The 18,922-nt window shown below is 39.6% G+C and overlaps 1 protein-coding gene across 1 annotated transcript in view; it reads right to left on the bottom strand.

Annotated features, from left to right (window-relative positions):
* dnah9l (dynein, axonemal, heavy polypeptide 9 like) overlaps positions 1–18,922 on the bottom strand; it is a 42,221-nt gene that overhangs the window by 1,789 nt on the left and 21,510 nt on the right. Inside the window, exons 38-67 of the mRNA XM_086075597.1 lie at positions 18,765–18,907; positions 18,482–18,643; positions 17,795–17,854; positions 17,541–17,714; positions 17,227–17,373; positions 16,390–16,503; positions 15,868–16,011; positions 13,920–14,102; positions 13,424–13,525; positions 13,211–13,345; positions 12,935–13,108; positions 12,006–12,138; positions 11,677–11,779; positions 11,431–11,553; positions 11,128–11,332; positions 10,893–11,057; positions 8,563–8,703; positions 8,327–8,497; positions 8,144–8,266; positions 4,965–5,158; positions 4,718–4,866; positions 4,501–4,633; positions 4,203–4,356; positions 3,831–3,920; positions 2,401–2,592; positions 2,205–2,324; positions 2,057–2,116; positions 1,054–1,236; positions 680–862; positions 491–606 (exon numbers count right to left, since the gene is read on the bottom strand). Of these exons, the coding sequence (XP_085931723.1) occupies positions 491–606; positions 680–862; positions 1,054–1,236; positions 2,057–2,116; positions 2,205–2,324; positions 2,401–2,592; positions 3,831–3,920; positions 4,203–4,356; positions 4,501–4,633; positions 4,718–4,866; positions 4,965–5,158; positions 8,144–8,266; positions 8,327–8,497; positions 8,563–8,703; positions 10,893–11,057; positions 11,128–11,332; positions 11,431–11,553; positions 11,677–11,779; positions 12,006–12,138; positions 12,935–13,108; positions 13,211–13,345; positions 13,424–13,525; positions 13,920–14,102; positions 15,868–16,011; positions 16,390–16,503; positions 17,227–17,373; positions 17,541–17,714; positions 17,795–17,854; positions 18,482–18,643; positions 18,765–18,907 (4,276 nt within the window). The remainder of the gene's footprint in view (positions 1–490; positions 607–679; positions 863–1,053; positions 1,237–2,056; positions 2,117–2,204; positions 2,325–2,400; positions 2,593–3,830; positions 3,921–4,202; positions 4,357–4,500; positions 4,634–4,717; positions 4,867–4,964; positions 5,159–8,143; positions 8,267–8,326; positions 8,498–8,562; positions 8,704–10,892; positions 11,058–11,127; positions 11,333–11,430; positions 11,554–11,676; positions 11,780–12,005; positions 12,139–12,934; positions 13,109–13,210; positions 13,346–13,423; positions 13,526–13,919; positions 14,103–15,867; positions 16,012–16,389; positions 16,504–17,226; positions 17,374–17,540; positions 17,715–17,794; positions 17,855–18,481; positions 18,644–18,764; positions 18,908–18,922) is intronic.

Genomic DNA, 18,922 nt, shown 5'->3' on the forward strand with positions numbered 1-18,922 from the left:
GTAAAAGTAATGCTTTGGCATCATTTTTGTCACAGCTATAGGCAATAATAAAACAAATTGGAGATTATTTTGCTAATTGTGGAAGGATCTGCTATCTACTGTTTTGTGAGACATGAAATGTGCCATGCATACAGTAATCTGCTTCATTGTTATTCATTAAAGTCGCAAAGGAAGGCAAGGAACTGCTTTCCAATATCTTGTTGATTACTGAAATTGATTTTAACACAATTTGACCATTCAGTGATGCCTTGAGATACAAGTTTAACCCATTCCGTTACTCGAAACGTGTATCCAAATCATCTTTCCCTATTGAAATGAATGGAAATGCTATTAATCCATTTCAGCCCACTCACCAAAAATATTGTATTAACAGCACTCCATATTCAATACATACTTTATATGAAAAAAAACATTAAGTAATAGAATGCAAACTGTTTGTGCATCATAATTAATTCATTATAAATCGAGTCACCTCTATCTCAAGGCTTACCATATGGCGAGGCCGTAGGTGGACGGGTAGGCCAGCTTGGTCCAAACGTCAGGGACGTTGTCAAGAAACAAAGCCGCCTGGAGCTTCTCCATCTCGGGGGAGATTGCAAGCTCACCCTTGACAAAAAAAAAACATGGCGATTACACAGAACGAAACTAGCACCAAGCCGTGAGTGAGGTTTCAGCTTACTCTCAGCCCCAGGTCAAGCTCCTTGAGCGAGCGCCGTATTTCGGCGATGAGCATGTTCATGCGCTCACACTCCTGGAAGCAAACCAGGATGTAAGGAGACCGTTCAGCTGTCTTGGCGGTGATGTCTGTCATGTTGTACTGCTCTGGAAGCTTTTCCAGAACTTCATCCAACACTGTTTTCACCTGAAGTTGTGGTAAAAATAAATACAAATAAAATATAAATGGAACCCTAAACCCTAAAAAAAAAAAAAAAAAAAAAAAAAAACTGCCCTAATATATATATATATATATATATATATAAAGATACATATATTAAATAAAAAATAAAAAATAAATAAAAAAGAAAACAATCGTACCATACTTGGTGTCATTACCTTCTCCTCCAGGGTCCCAGAGGCCCCCTCACCCATGACAGCATCAGGAGACTGCAACTCCAGCAGCGTGTGGAAAAGATTATCTGACGTCACGGTCAGGAAGTCAATTTCTGCGTTGGGGTGCAGCCCGTAATGGACAGGACTCTCGTGGGGCAGCATCTCATCTACGAACTTGTGGTAACCCTGGAAGACAACCCAATACAGTTTGATGGGGAACATTTACAAGGACAGAGAAAATCGGCATCTCTTAATCTGAGGCCATGATCCTAAATTGAGAAAGGATGGAGGATAAGATGGAGGAGTTGTTGTGGACATGTTCGTGAGTGAAGTCAAATATTGGAGCATGAGATGCGGGTCGTTGCTGAGTCAGCAGTGATGCGGACTCTGCATCACTCAATGTAGTGAAAAAGCTTCAATTTACCGGTCGATTTATGTTCCCGCCCACAGCTGTGGTCAGGAGCTGTGAGTCGTGACCAAAAGAACAAGATGCTGGGTACAAGTGGCTGAAATGAGTTTTCTCCACAAGGTGTCCTGGCGCGCCTTTACAGATAGGGCGGCAAGATCAGTCATCCGGGCAGAAGTCCGAGTCGAGCCGCTGCTCCTCCACATTGAGAGGAGCCAGATTAGGACGCCTCCTTGGAATGGGTCCATTCAAGTGAATGAGAGCGAGTCCCGTCTTTCAATTTATCCCCGTTTTTGTCTTTATTTTAGACCTTTTTTTCTGTAGCAACTTGTGTGTTCTTTGACTGACATCGTGCAGTATATAGCGGTCCTAAAGGGGCTAATTGAAGCTATTTCATTATCAGGACATTTCCCCTGGATGAAGAACTACGGCTTGATGATGAGCTTCCTTATTTCCACCATCCTTCCTCAGTAACGATCGAGGCTGTCTCCACGGCAACGAGACAATATGCCTGGTAAGACTGATAAATCCGATAAGTCTGGGCTTCCCCACTTCAGCTGCTGCCGATGGATATTCAACACCGTTTCCTGAACAGCTTACCTTGTAGTCCAGATTGGACGGAACCAAAAATCCTGGAGCTAATGCTAGCTTCCGGTCAAACTGCAGATAAAAAACAAAACAAAACAGTGCTTGCTTTGATATCAGAGTTGTTACTCTGCCTAGTTGTGAGTAAGGTTTAAAAGCCAACCTGGTTGGTCTGCATGTATTCTTCCAGGTATGTTCTGCAGAGTCTTCTGTCCCAGTCATCAGTGATGTGTCCCCCATACATGATCTCACCAAAAAGATAGCGCAGGTCCTCCCATGGCACCTTCATCATGAACACAATCATCACATGTTAATCGCTAACTCCTCATTAGCATCTCTGAGACGTACAGAAGCGACACCTGTGCATTCGCCTCCAGATAGTTGTAGAGGACATTCACTGATATGGTGAGGTCTCCAGTATTGAAAGGGTACTTCCTGTTCCATCCCTGGGGTCCGAACTTCCTCCGCTCGGCCACGCAAGCGTGGAAGTAGCACAGAGAGAATAGGATGGTCTTAAACTCCTGCTCGCGGCTACATTGGTCCAGGATGCCCTGGACAAGAAATGACACACTAAATAAATGGCATCATTTGGCTAGTAGGGTTCACCTTGACTTATGAGTTTTAATTCATTCTATGATCAAGCTTGTTGGATATTCCGAAGCCTGCTCAAATTCAAACTCTGGCTCACAACACAAAGGAGAAAAAAAAAGCTGCAATTTTTAGGACCCTCATTCATTTTGGTTAGTTGGTAGACTTTAATTTTATAGATATAACTACATTTTATTTACTTATTTATTTATTGTCTAGATAAGTTCAGTGCTTAAGAAGTGTAGTCCCCAATGTTTACATATCATTGTTTCATGAAAATATAGTTCCAGTTAGTTTTTGTTTTTTTAAAAGCATTTTTAAAGCGTTTTATTTCGTTAATGAAAATGTTTTTTTAATTTTTGTTTTAGTTTAGTACGGAAGCATATTGCATTCAGTTGGAAAAAAAAGTCCTGTTTTTCTGACTAATTTTTGGGGGGAGCTTAGTTTTTTTTGGTATTTTTTTTTCACTTTTATAGAATATTTTTTCCCTGTTTTTTTAAAGTATTTTGTTCTGTTTAAAAATATATTTTCCTCTGTTATGAATATTTTTTTTCTCCAGTTTTTCTGAATTATTATTATTTTCTTCAGTTTTTCGGAATTGTTTTCCCTTAGAAATTAGAGAACAAACCACAATACAGAATACACATTCATTCCTTTATTGAGAGCCAGTAAGTAATCTTATTGCATATGGAGGTATGCGGGAAAGTGTCAGCTTCCGCTATTAGCAAGTCTGCAACAAGTCACTTGGAGTTCAGAGGTAAAAAAAAAAAAAAACTCAGAAAAACAGAACACCAGCTCTGTTTTTCGGAATATTTTTTTTCAGTTTTTCTAAATATTTTTTTTTTCTGTTTTACTGAATATTTTTTTTTCTGTTTTTTTGAATACTTTTTTAATAATCCCCCGACCCCATCCATGTTTTTCCGAGTAATTTTTCCTCCTGTTTTTCGGAATAATTTTTTTCAGCCTGTTTTTCTGAACATTTTTTTAACAGAAAAAAATATTCAGAAAAACTGCAATACACTTCCGTAATATAGTTAGTTTTAACCTTGATAGAAATACAGATACTTTTTCTTTTTCTTTCTTTTTTTTACTTTGGAGGACCTTGACAAAAACTGAATCCCAATTGCTATATTGAGGGGGTTTTGATTATTCTTCTAAATCATTCAGCCCTAATTTATTCGAAAGCATGGCAGGCACTGACCTGGTCAAAGTTATCCAGCGCTGCATGCAAGTTAGCATGCATTCCTGTTGGTGGCTCGTTGGTGACCTTGATAGCATTTTCGAGAATGCCCTGTCAAAAAAACAACAACATTAGAACACAGTTAAATTAATAGCACTCTCACAATGTCAGTCGAACAAAAGCATTGTTATCTTTGTATAAATTGCTTTTTGGAAAGCAAGAAAACCAAACAAGAAGAGCCCTCGAGATTCAACCGTTGCGGATTACAATGACCTTGATGACTGACAACCTACACAAAAAATCCTTAGCAAGCACGTTTCATAATGATATTGTGACACACATATTAATGATATTGGATCATGTACCTAATGATGTGACACTTGCTGCACGTACCTGCGGGATGATGTGTTCCTGGATGGTTGGCGCAGGTTCAGCGCTCATAAACACCCTGTAGTCAGGATGACTGCCTTCACAGTAGCGCTCCAAAAGCTTCTCCAGCGAGCCCAGCCAGCGAGCAACCAGATGAATGTTCTGCACAAAGATGGATAATTGTTCACAGCTAAAAACATGACATTATGTTATGTTAAGCTAAGATCAACTAAAATAGGTTACATTCAATTAGTTGTGAGAAAGTGGGATTCAAAACAAAAGTGCTGTGTATGTATTGATAATCATATGTTAGTCCAGAAAGTGGACCTGCAATATCACCCAGTGACCCTCCTTTGCCGCGGTTTCCATGGCAACCTCAGCCACCGCTTCTTGCCCCTGTCCCAAGGACACATTGTGAAGCTTGCCAAGGTCGATGGTGAAGCTCAACTTTCTCCCTAACGAGCAAAAGAAGTACAGAAATAAGTGCATGTCTGTTTTACACCTGTTTACGGTACGTATAGGCACTTCATGTGTGCTACCAAGCGACTCCACATCTTTAAGTGGGTCCACTCCTGGAGAGAGGATGAAGAACATGGGAGAGGCTGGACCACTTTCTCCGAAAGACTTTGCAAATTCTGTTTTACGACCTTCTGTATATTTCACCCCAAGCTTCTCCTCAACGAAATTCCTACAATGGAATCAGAAAATTGCATTGGATAAGACCAGGGAGTACCAAGAGGGAACCAAACTGGATAATGTTCTGTATTACATAGACAAGATCCTCACTTGACAACATATGTCATGCGGTCAGGTCTCAGAGCTCTCATCATGATAAGTTTCTGCAGCGAGCTTTTCCCTTTCCACTCTTGAGGGAACGTCTCCTTCTCGGGACACTCGGACTCCACCAACTTCTTCCAGCGCTTAGGAGAGCCTTCAATATCTCGGTCCAGACCCCGAAACTCATCAGTGAAACTCATCACCTATGCAAAACAAAGGTTGAGTTTATGGATCTAAAATTAAAATGGCCTTTTCTAGCCTAGTGTTAGCAATACTGTTAATTTGATCAGCCATTTTAATGTTTAGTCTCAGTTTTAGTCCAGTTTCAATCATACGTGTTCGTTTTTTATTTTTATTTTTTTATCATAGTTAGTCAACCTCATCCCATTCTTATTTAGTCACCTTTTAGTCAACTATAAGTCGAGCATTTTAGTCCAAGAAAACCAAATTTTATTTGTCTATTTTTAGTCAACAAAAACTGTCAACATTTTAGTCTAGTTTTAGTCAGGACAATCATTTTACCCCTCGATATGTTTTTGTCATCAGATTATGTTGAACATTTCAGATCTAAAACTACTTCGCATAAAATTTCCTCTCATTTTATTTATTTTTTATTTTTTATATTTATTTTATTTATATATATATAATTTTTTTCAACTTCACATACAATTACAGTATATCAACAAGTGGCTATTCTGACTCCATGCTACAAACTAATAAATTAGTTAGCGGTCGGATTAACACTGTTGGAACATTATAGCTGTTGAATTAATGTCACATTATAAACAACCACTACCAAACTTTTTATTAATTTACCACAATTACTTTGTGGTGAGTTAACTGTGAGGTGTCTCTTCAGGTTTGTTGTGTTCTTTTCCAGCTACCTTGTCAAGCATTGGGGTTTTCTCCACTTCATTGTAGCGATAATGTGTCCATATATCACATCTTCTCTTTTTTGCCTTCATTTTTGTTTTAGTTTTCACTGTGAATCCACCTCTTGTCTGTCCCATGTGTTTGTGCACGTTGCACTCGCAAGCTGCCGATTTGGAAGGGGGTGTGTCACTGTGTGTTAATGACAGATTAGATGAGACATTTTAGAATATCATATTTTTTGTCTTGAACTAAAATGTTCATAGATTTGAGTCCATACAGTCGTTAAGTCAACTACATTTTCGTCTCGTCTTTATCAGTCGACGGAAATGCATACTGATTTAGTCCAATTATTGTTTATTATTATTATAATTTTTTTGTCTAGTTTAGTCTAGTTTTCATCTGGATGTGAGAAATGCGTGTTGTTGACAAAAATATTTTTATTTAGTTTTTGTTAATGAAATTAACAGTAGTTAGCAAATAAATAAATAAAAGCATTACAAAAAGTCATTCTAATTAAATGTTTAATGATGCCAAGTGATACTAAAGATCAGGATCGTTATCAGGCATGCTGAGCTGATTATATGAATCAGGTCTGCTAATGGGTGGAAAAGTCTGGTCAACCGCCCTATCAGTCGCATTTCTGAGGCGGCGCAAACCTAAGCTAACAGACAGTGGAATGAACCAATGAGCGAAGAGCGGACGTGACGTGTCGTTTTTATTTCGTTTATTTTTTAGTTAGTTAGTTTTAATTAATTTTCAGGGTGGTTCTGTTCATTTTTATTAGTTTTCGTTATTTCAAAAATATTTAGTTTTAGTTCGTTTCTGCATTATTTTTTTTATTTTTTAAATATGTATTACTTGTAAGCAGAAGTGGCAAATCCAGGTCCAGAAAGTAAACCCTGCCACAGTTTGGCTTTAGCCATTGAGCTAGCTATCTCCCTAGCAGGTAAACAAGCACCATGGGAGCTAGCCAGGGCCCTAGCTAGCTAGCTAGCACCTGGCCACATATGCTTGTGCGCAATATTTAATAAACACCATGGTAAAATGAGAGACGAAACTAATTTCTTACCTAGTGTTTCATTTCGTTGTAGCCTAGGAGCGACATCATCTGAAGGTACTTTTCTATTGGCTGTTGCTAGATTACGTCACTTTATGCTATAATTATAGTTGGTTTTAGTTAGCTTTGTAAACATAAAATGTAGTTTTAGTTAGTTTTAGTAAAAAAAAAAAAAGCATTTTAGTTTTTATTTTATGTCGTTAACGAAATTGTTTTATTTTATTTTAGTTTTTTCGTTAGTTTTCGTTAACAAAAATAACCCTGGTGAAGAGTGACATTGCTCACAAAGACGACATCACGCAAATAGACGAATTTGTTTCGCCGGCCTGTTTTCGTCCGGAGCCAGTGTCTATGGGCCCCTGTCCAGACCCACTTTCTTTTTCAAAAAAGTGGGTGTGGCTTGCCAGGCGAGCATGACTCTGGACCTCGAGGACCAGAATTGGTGAACCCTGCAGTAGAGGGTCAACTAGTCTACTACTAATACTACTCCATCGACATTTGCAGCTTGAATTCAATTAATTGCTAATCCCATTTTTTACAAGGTCCATTCACTCTCCAAGTGGCGTAGGGAGAATTTTCAGCTCTTAAATGTGAACAACTGTCTCTCACAATTGCTAGCAATTGGTAACTCAAGCTAGGTCGTGAAATTACTGTGACCTTTCTCTTGCTTTTACTTGGCCTTCTTTATCGATGCGGCACTCTTGGTTTAGGGTTAGGGAACCCTAAGCCTGTGTTGAGGTGGCCAAGAGAGTATAATAAGAACAGCAATCATTTGACAGGGCGTTGGACCTTCTGCATCTGGCAGAAAAAATCTCCATGGCCATCTGTTGATCTTTTTGGCATCCATTAAATAGTTCAACTGACAATATGCAGTCTTCTGGTAGTCAATGTTAATCTAGGCAAGCATTAAAGATAAACAACCAGCAAACATCCTCCCTATGCTTTTCAATTGGTGCAGTGACCCGGATACTGTTACAATCAGAAACGGTACTGAACCCTGCTCCAAATAGCTGAAAGGTGTGAGTAATTGAAGCAGCTCCCCACCCACCTGGCTAAAAAAGTATCACTTCAACATACTTCCTTGACACCAATTTCTATTAAGACAAAGTTTTGTTGGCATGTTGTGGCATCTTAGAGTGTTTGACAAAAAGTACAAAAAAACACTAATAGACAATAACAAGCAAACGTATACATTCGTACATTGATTTAAGGAAACTTGTATCGACCTGCAGCCACTTCTGCGAGGTCGTCTCCGTACCTTGATGGCGCTCCATGCAGCATTGGAGAGGAAGTCCAGAGGGCTGACGTAAGAGTGGTCGATGTTGAAGCGCAACAGAAAGTCAAGCTCGCGCACATCTATCTTCTTACTCATCAGGAGCAACTGCGGCGAGGGAGATTATCGTCACCAATGACAAATCTTCAGACACAAGCGCGCACATACCTGGAAGGCCAGTTGTGCAGTGAAGGTGAGCTTGTCTCTCTCAAACAGCCCCATGCTGATGAAGTTGAAGGCGGAGTAGGTGACACAATCTATAAGCGTTTTCACTCTGCTGCTCACGTCCTCGCAGGCCTCCGCCATGTCCACCGCTTTGTGGAAGACCACGTTGAATGCCTGAGAAACGTAGGAAGGTTTGCTGTTGGCGGTGACCGAGCGCGTGATGCGGCATCTCGGGTTACCTTCAGGCTGAACTGGTACATGGGGTTGATCTTGTTGAGGTCGTTCATGATAAAGTAGAGCAGTGAAGCTCTGACAGCAACCGGACGATAATGCTCTCTTGCTTCGTTTATCTTCACCTCGTTGACTTTCGCTTCCACCACCTAGGAAGGATGTTGTTTGATTTGGATTTTTAGTGAGCAGAGTTTGATGATTTTTTCCCCCTGTATACTTAACTCATTCACTGCCATTGACGGCTGAAGGGAAAAATAACCATGGTTTGATATGTCCTCATGAAACCTCTTATATAAGGATATGTTGTTGTCCTGAACTGTTGTACGAATCCAGGTGCCCAACAATTTGTAAATAAAGGGCGGGATCAGCCTGGGAACTCTTCCTTGTTTATACTACAGCCTTCGCTGCTTCGCAAACATGTTTTCGAGAGTGTCTGGGAGAGGGCTTGGACAGCCCAGTTTCTCACACTCACAGCTTTTTGCTAACGAATAAAAAACGGAGCGGCACGCGATCCGGACGGAGTCAGCTGTGGCACACGTACGATTGCCCAGCCGTTGTTGCAGCTCGCTTCACCCGGACCGTAGGCTCCCCAGTCTAGTGTCAAGGTAAGCGCTGATGATGATCATATTATGCTGCTTAATGTTGTAGAGTATTGATTGCTGTTTGCGGGGAATAAAATGTATAATTATTCTAGCAAATCGAGTCGTGATTGTTGCTGTTTGCGGGGAATGAAAGATATAATCATTCTAACAAATCGACTGTTTGCGGGGAATGAAAGGTATAACCATTCTAGCAAATAAAGTTGTGATTGTTGCTGTTTGCGGGGAATGAAAGGTATAATCATTCTAGCACAGCGCAGGTGTTGATTACTGTTTGCGGGGGATAAAACGTACGATTATCCTAGCACAGTATAAATGTTGATTGCTATATGCGGGGAATAAATGACACAATTATTCTAGCAAAAGTATATCAAGTCTCTGTGTATTCATTGTTGCCGCCGACCACTCACGATTCTGCATAAAAATATAAAGGTGAAGTAGTAACGGCTATAGACATAAACAATTAATTTGAACTATTTTTATTAGCTTTCCACTTTTTTCCACTTTTATTAACAGTGTAAAAAACAAAAAACAAAAAATATTATACATTTAGAACAGATATAAAATTTGTGATTAATCGTGAGTTAATTATTGAAGTCATGTGATTAATTACAATTAAAAAAATAATCGCCTGACGCGATTAAAAAAAGATTATTAAAAATTCGGGGCATCATTGTAATTAATTGCATGACTTCACTAGTTAACTCACGATTAATCACAAATTTTACATCTGTTCTAAATGTACAATAAACAAAATTGAGGTTTTCACACTCTTGTTAACAAAAGTGGAAAAAAATGTTAAGCTAATAGAAATAGTTTAAATTAATTTTTGACGTCGATAGCTGTCAAAGGTAGTGAATGAGTTAAATCTTTAAATCGTTAAATCTTTTTTTATTGACAATAATCTGTTCTATGTTCTATCCCCGCTAGTCTAAATACAGTATTCTGGTTAATATTGAGTTAGTGGAATATGAGTTAGGCAGCAAAATCCAGACGTTTTTATCAATATCATAAGGCGGCCATTTTGTCACTTGCAGTCCCATGAAAATGACATCACAGTTGCTCAGGTCTCAGCTAACAACCAATCACAGCTCAGCTTCAGAAAACAGCTGAGCTGTGATCGTTACCTGAGCCCTGAGCAACTGTGATGTCAGCTTCAGTCGACAAGTGGCAAAATGGCCACTCCCTGAGAAGGATAAAAACAGCTTGATTTTGCTGCAAAACTAATAATCCACAAAAGTAATATTAATCAGAATGTCATGTTTACACTAGTGAGGTCACATACAATATTATTGTCAATAAATATATAAGGTTGACTTCCCCTTTAACATTGTCAATCGGCTATTTGTATAATAGTAAAGGGACACAAGTTAGACTTGTTTTTTGTGAGTCTAAAATCCAATGTACTTTTTGTCACCAAATTGCCAGATACAACATCTTTGTCGGCCTGGTCCCAAATACACTAAACTAGACTTACTTACCCCGGCATGAAAATGACGACGCACCCGCGCTTTTTTGCTGCCGTACTAGAGTGTGTCCAACTACCAAAGGCACATTTCTTGTGTGTTTTAACATACTTGGCCAATTAAAGATGATTCTAATTTGATGTCAACACTAACGCGATTCCGATTAACTGAAGCACAATTGAGAATTTCATCTTTATCTCACTCAAAGGATCGGTCCAGTTTACCAGTAACCTGAATGAGAGCAAGCGCTATGGAAAATTTCCCAATAAATACCTTCATCTCAATCTCAGCAGCAGTGTGCTTAGTGCTCTCTAGCTTCTCCACCAGCAAATTGTCGCCCAGAAAGTTGCTCTCCGCTGCAGACAACCTCGTCAGCAGCTCGTCCTCCAGGAGTTTCAGCTCAATCTTAAACATGTTCTGATGCTTTGTCAGTTCGCTCTGTTAGAAGTGAAAAAAAAAAACTTTCTGTAGCAGCACCAATGGGGGATTTTGACTCAACACAAGGTACCTTGAGATGCTCAAGATCAGGCCTCTCCTGGTTGACAACCTGAGCAAGGAGCTGGTCCTCTAGTCCGTCCCTGGTCACAGTAAAATTAATAAGGGTGGTCTGGGCCTGAATCTCTGGCTTATAGTGAGGGTTGGCCAATTTGGTATGAAGGATGAGTCTGAAACCAGGATGAAAGAAGCACTCCTTGTCGCCCACCTTGATACAACTGCAATACAAGTTCAAAATGGCAAATTGTAGATATTGGACTGATTTATTTTCTTTTTTAAAAAACTGCAAAGTCACAACAACCATGTGATTTCTTACCTGCCCTTTTTGATTGTGTGTCGACCCAAAAGCGGGTCAAGAACCGGGTCAATTGTCTCCTCTATGTTCTCGATGAGCACGGTATTTCCAGCCACAACAGCTTGCTCGATCACGTCCACATAACTGAAGCAACAAGTGCAAGAGGTTTGAGCAATCTAATAGTGCACTCGCACTGTGTGTCGTGATGTCAAACTATTGCAGGATTTGCTGTAGGTCCTGCAAAGAAGTGGGTTTAATCAAACATACCCCTTTTGACTCAGACTGACCACCTTGAGGCTGTTGCCATAGCGACTCTTGATCCACTTGATGCCCTGCAGCTGAGGGTCGATGAGGAGAGGCCAGCGTTCACCTCAAGTAAAACACACAACACATTCATTTATTAGCCACAGATTTTATTCGATTAGTATTTTTTATTTTTGACACTATTGGTAAGAAGAAGACATGGAACATCTTTTTGACTTTATTGTGTCCCTCATGGACATTTGTAGAGCCAAAAATAGCAAATGAATAGATTCCTATAGTTGCATTGGTGACTGTGGTAACTGTGAAGTGAATCTTTATGCATCATCACTCACAATTAGTGTGGATGGTGGCATTCTGGGTGGACATTTCGTCTCCTGGCAAGCCTTCATTGTTCCACTGGGCCACCATGGCATCGTCAGTCAGCATGCACACAGGATCCAAGTCTGCTGTCATGGGAATGGATACCTTGTGGAGAAGGAATCAGCATCAATGATGAATCCTTCGTAGGTGGAAGATGATCAATATTAGGGGTGCGTTAATACCTGCACTGGGGGAATTCCAGTCACAACGCAGCAGACATATCCAAGTAAAAAATTTAGCAGTAATACATTTAATAATGCATATGATTCGCAGTTGCGACCCCTGAAGGGAAAAACTAAAAGGAAAATAAGAAGAAGATATATTTTGTGGAGTTGTATTTTACAATTTAAAAAATGTGAAGAATTTCACAAGTTACTTCATGTCAAAGATTAGATAGCTCTTAATATGAAAATAAAAATGCACTGACCTGTCACCAACGTCTTACAAATGCAATTATGCCATCTAGTGGCAGAAAAATTATCTCAACACAAATCAATATCACACTCGTTTTTTTACAGTGCAGTACATCTTTTTTCATTTTAACTCCAATTTATGAATTATTATGACATTGATTACTGTATCAATGACTAAAAGATGCAGCCGTATTTCCATTAGTTTAACATTTTATGTTTACAGGAGTATGAAAACTTACAAAAAAACATTTTATTGTACATTTAGAACAGATATAATATTTGCGATTAATCGTGAGTTAACTATTGAAGCCATGCGATTAATAACGATTAAAAAATGTAATCGCCTGACACCCCTAATATTAATTTTTTTCGATGTGGCTAGTCCAGAACTGGAAACTGCTTCAGGGGGAATCCAGCTCAGAGGCAAAACAAACCCTTGTTTCATATGGCTACATAAGTTAAGAATAATAATTTTTCAACATTGAGACCTTCTGGCTGCGTAGAAAAGGCCACCAGAGGTTGTCCACTAGCTCCCTGCGGTACTTCTTGGAGAAGGAGCCGGCGTAAGAGATGAAGGCCGCAGTGAGGAGGACATCTCCACAAAGTGTGGCCTCCTGCTTATGGTATTGATCCACTGAGTGGGCCCATCGCACATTTTCACTCTGACAAAAAATACACAGCTCTCAAATGAAAGACACAGCGAAGCACAAAGGCTATTTTTACATACAATATAACCAGACTCATAAATAATCATTTGAGGCCACCTGCAACCCTTTGACTAGCCGATTGGCTAGCTCGATTGTCTTGTTGGTGCTGTTAACTTCTTCCTGAAAACGCAGTTTCTCCGACGTGGCTTTCTCGTATTCGCTGGTCAGAGCGTCCAGGCTGCCATCTAACTCCTGAAAACGGTCAATAAGATAGCAAGTTTTTCAATTCGGAGCAAGGCTTGCATGAGTCAAATGTTCAGTGAGACGCACAGCCAGTTTCTTCCTGATGACCTGGAGCTTCTCTGCAGCCTCGGCGAGGTCGGCGTTGGCTTGCGACAGACATTTCCTCTTCATCTCTACCTCACAGAATACCTGAGGACAAAATGTTCTTCATTCCTTTGCTGCATCTAAATAAAGCATTGGTTGTATTGAATAAAGATTTAAGATGTACTCACAAAAATCTATGCAAAGCAGCATGAGAATTGGAGGAAGGAAAATATTTCACATTAAAATTCATGGAAATGTCATTACAGTGGACTCTCACTATTCACGGAGGATAAGGACCAAGTATCCGTGTACAGTATAATAGACATCATTGAAATAATTCCAGGCCACTGAGGTTCTCCTTTTTTTGCCAGAACAGAAAATACCCCTCCACAGTTCTAAAAAGACCCCTGACTGATTCGTTAAAAAAATTACCAAGTGTCGCCCCGGGCCTTTTGTCCATAAAGTGTAATTGGCTGAGTTCTGCTGCCAACAAACATACCTCATGGAAGCGGATCATATTGATCACCCAGGCACAGAGCCCAGCAGCGGCGGAAGATTTGTGATGCACAAATTCAGAGTTGAACTCGGGGTCACTAAGGTAGTCGTCCCTCACAACCTTCACTGTGGCCTCGGGGATGTGCTCCTTATCAAAGTTCACCAGAGCCTGCAGGAAATCGTCCACCTGAACAAACAAGGAGAGAAGACACTTCATTAGATTTACTTCTCTTGTGGAATATGTCTAATTAAAGGTGAAATATAAAAGAGAGGTTGAGTGATTTTATAGTGGAATTTCTTCAACGCTACATGGAAAGCACTCTGGTGTATTAGTTGTGAAGTTAATGTATATATGGCACATAAAAATGTCTCTTATTTGTTGATGATTTTGAGGAATTTCCTTGGATGTGTCTTGTTGACAATTATTTTGCTTGCTTATTTGCAGATGAGTTGAAAGTGAACATAACTACTTAAATTGTCTGGTTACTTAACAATTGTTTTTTAAAATCACATTTCAAGTACATTTTTATTTTTAAACAGCCAGCCTAAGCTTGACAAAAAGCTAGCTGGAATAAGCTAGCTAGAATAAACTAGCTGGAATAAAGTAGCTGGAATAAGATAGCTGGAATACGCTAGCTGGAATAAACTAGCTGGAATAAGATAGCTAGAATAAAATGGATGGATGGATGGATAGATAGATAGATAGATAGATGGATAGATGGATGGATGGATGGATGGATGGATAGATGGATGCAGAGATGGAGAGATGGCGAGATGACGAGATGGAGAGATAGATAGATAAATGGATGGATGGATGGAGAGATGGATGGATGGATGGAGAGATGGATGGAGAGATGGATGGATGGATGGAGAGATAGATAGATGGATGGATGGATAGATGGAGAGATAGATAGATGGATGGATGGATGGAGAGATAGATAGATGGATGGATGGATGGAGAGATAGATAGATAGATGGATGGAGAGATAGATATATAGATGGATGGAGAGATAGATAGATAGATGGATGGAGAGATAGATATATAGATGGATGGATGGATGGAGAGATAGATAGATAGATGGATGGATGGAGAGATAGATAGATAGATGGATGGAGAGATAGATAGATGGATGGATGGATGGATAGATAGATAGATAGATAGATAGATGGATAGATGGATGGATGGATGGATGGATGGATGGATGGATGGATAGATGGATGCAGAGATGGAGAGATGGCGAGATGACGAGATGGAGAGATAGATAGATAAATGGATGGATGGATGAAGAGATGGATGGATGGATGGAGAGATAGATAGATGGATGGATGGATAGATGGAGAGATAGATAGATGGATGGATGGATGGAGAGATAGATGGATGGATGGATGGAGAGATAGATAGATAGATGGATGGAGAGATAGATATATAGATGGATGGAGAGATAGATAGATAGATGGATGGAGAGATAGATATATAGATGGATGGATGGATGGAGAGATAGATAGATAGATGGATGGATGGAGAGATAGATAGATAGATGGATGGAGAGATAGATAGATGGATGGATGGATGGAGAGATAGATAGATAGATAGATAGATAGATAGATGGATGGAGATAGATAGATAGATAGACGGACGGACAGACAGACAGACAGACAGACAGACAGATCGATCGATCGATATAGGGCTATTCTAAAATATTTGCATGCCACAATTTTCTATGACTTCTTCATTTCACATTCAAAGGATTAAAAAAAAAAAAAAAAAAAAGAGTCAAATGCAGGGAAAATTGTGTACACCATATGGTATATAGTGTATATTACAATAAAGATGCAGCCTATGAGAGCCCTGGTCGAATGATTTGTGTTGTTGACCTTTGACTTCACCATATAAAAGCACCGTGATTCCTTCCAGTGATCAGCATGCAAAAACGTCTGTTCGGAAGGATCACCTTGCTCATGACCACCTTGGAAGCCTTCCAGCTACGATCTTTGGGGATCTTGCCCTGTGGAGCGAGCAGAACGAGGACCGCTGCTGTGACGTTGGTGACGATCACCGGAGGGTTAGGGAACGTCCTCAGCTCAGTCACATTCAACTGGAACGTGTACATGAGGAATACTTTAAATACTGTATGTTTGTTTTGGGCACAAATAACACTAAATACTGTCAAGGAAAAGATCATTTAGAAGACAATTTAAAAGAAAATTTCACCGTGTTCCAGTGAAAAGTATGTATATCTTTTTAGGACACCCTAACAACCACGTTTATACAAAGAACATCAAGGAGATAAAATATGACAGAAAACATAAGATGTGACCAGTAAACCATCACATGTTTCAGGTTCACTGCATATTTGATATAGAGTATTTAAATCATGTATTTCTAAATCACATAAATGCGGGGGTGGTCTGGAACGTAACCCCCAAGATGGAAGAGGGTTTACTGATTATTATTATTTTTTTACTTCATGTACCCTGTTGAGTGTATTGAGGGCTGCATTGGCAGCCTGGAGGGCAGGTTCAGCCTTGGCCAGGTCCTGTTCTGTCTCTTGCTGCTGTTTGCTCACCTCCGCTTGAATTGCCTCCACCTAAAGACACATGTTGGATTTCACCAGCCTTAGGAAACAATAAATCATCAAATTCATTTTCTACAGTGCTTATCCTAGTTAGGGTGTTCTGGAGCTTGACTTTGGATGAGAAGCGGGGAACACGCTGGTCTGATTCCAGCCGATTGCGGGCACATAGAGAAAAACATGCATGACTTCTACTACGTTACATACCATTTGCAAAATATCACTTCTTTCTTTTGATTAAACATTTTTAGATAGCCCAAAATAATAACGTTTTGCTTTTAAACCAATAACACAAAACTGTCTTTTAGACTATTTATTTTGTTAAATATGTTTTATGTCCAGTTATTTTATTTTATTTTATTTACATTTTTGGGATGTCTGCGTTGAGTTTTATTCCCAAAACGGCAGGGTTGACATTTGACAGAATTTTGTATTCTACGCATGGGATGTCTTTATTCAGTTTCATCCCAAAAACATATGTGTTTTTCACATAGCAGCGACGATATGCTGACCTAGCGCATATTGAATTGAATTTAGCATGTTTCATTAACGCAAAGTGCGTGGCCAAAAAGAGTGTCTGTTGTCCCCAGTGGTAAAATTACTGATTTAGGGTCTTCATTGAACTGGGAGGAAGTACTATAAGCGTGAACCACTAATTAAAATTGCGTAAAATAATCGAGGACATGCATATTGGCATTGATTAGGATGGTAAAATAAATTTCACAAATATCTCTTTACTTTTCGCTCTTCAGCATCAGCCACAGCCCTCTCTTGGTTGAGTTTGTCTGTCTGTTGTCCTATTTTTGCGATGAGAGCCTCAATGTCTGTGTTCCTCTGACACAGCTCTACTTCTTGCGCTGCTAGCTTGGCTTTAAGATCTTCCACCTGGAAAGCAAGAGAAGGAACTAAGTTTAAATGCAATGTTTTACACTCAGGTTGAGTTCAATCAAACAACAACAAAAAACGGCCTCACTTGAGTCAAGTCATGTGACTCGAGTACCCCGCCAATGATAATTGACGGCAAACATCAGCTCACAAATACAATCGCTGACCTGGGAGGCGGTGCTCTGCAGCTTCTGCAGGCCGTTCTCTAGTCTCTCCGTCTTCTGACTGAGTTCTGTTCGTTTCTTCCCCAACAGGTTGCCGTAAAGCTTCATGAATTCCAGGAAACTCTTTGGCGTGGTGTAGTTGAAGTGCTTCTCACTTTGCTGGTACTTGGCACTCACCTGTGATGCGGCGAGACAAGAGGAGACGGCAAATCAGCGTCGAGAGTGAAGATCTCCCATGGTGCCTTGCCAGATCTTACCTCATTGACACTGGTGTGAGCGTGGGAGATGAACTCACTGATGGGTGTTCTCACATTGGGCTACAGAGTATAAATGTTGTTATTAACTCATTCACTGCCATTGACAGCTAAAGATGTCAACAATTTATTTTAACTATTTTTATTAGTTTAACTTTTTTTCCCATTTTTGTTAACAAGAGTATGCAAACCTAGATTTTTCTTTGTACATTTAGAACAGATATAACATTTTGTTAATCATGAGTTAACTAGTGAAGTCATGCGATTACGATTAAAATTTTTAATCCCCTGATGCTCCTAATTTTTAATAACCTTTTCTTAAATTTTTAAAAAATATATATTTTTAATTTTTAATATATATATTTTTGAAAGAAAACATTATTAAAAATTAGGGGCGTCGGGCGATTACAATTTTTAAAAGTAATTAATCGCATGACTTCACTCGTTAACTCACGATTAATCACACATTTTATATCTGTTCTAATACAAAAAAATTATCTAGGTTTTCATACTTTTGTTAACAAAAGTAGGAAAAAATGTTAAACTAGAAATAGTTCAAATGAATTTTTGACGTCTATAGCCGTCAATGGCAGTGAATGAGTTAACAATTAGCTGGAATGACTATCATAAATAACGTACAGTATGCTTAAAATATGCCACATAAAAAAAGAACATTGACAACATAAAGACCTCCAGTCCAGGTATCTTCTCTATGAAAGTGCTGCTGACAGACTGCAAAGCGAGCTGAGGCCAAGGGTGGAACCAATCAATGGCCGTGCAGTTCACCAGAGCTGGAAACTTCCGTGCCCGTGTTCGCAGCGTGAAACCCACAGGGGAAAAACACAACACCACCTAGAAGATGGCGCCAAAGCAATACTTTTATATCAGGCAGCGCTTTGACCTGAGCACAAAAACAGCTAACCGGTGACTGGTGGAACACGGTACTATTCATATGAAATACTGTATCGCAGACCTTGAGATGCCTGCGTATTCTCTCAATAAAGAAACTCCAGCAGTTGTCTCTGGAATCGAGAAGTCCTAAACCTCGCAGCTCCATTCGCATTGATGTCATGATTGTGTCCACTTCTTCATCACTGAACAGGTCTGGGATGTCCCCTGAAATTAATTTAT

The sequence above is a fragment of the Leptonotus elevatus genome, chromosome 1, assembly GCF_054856555.1.
Source record: "Leptonotus elevatus isolate MCC_2025b chromosome 1, RoL_Lele_1.0, whole genome shotgun sequence".
Classification (NCBI taxonomy): Eukaryota; Metazoa; Chordata; class Actinopteri; order Syngnathiformes; family Syngnathidae; genus Leptonotus; species Leptonotus elevatus.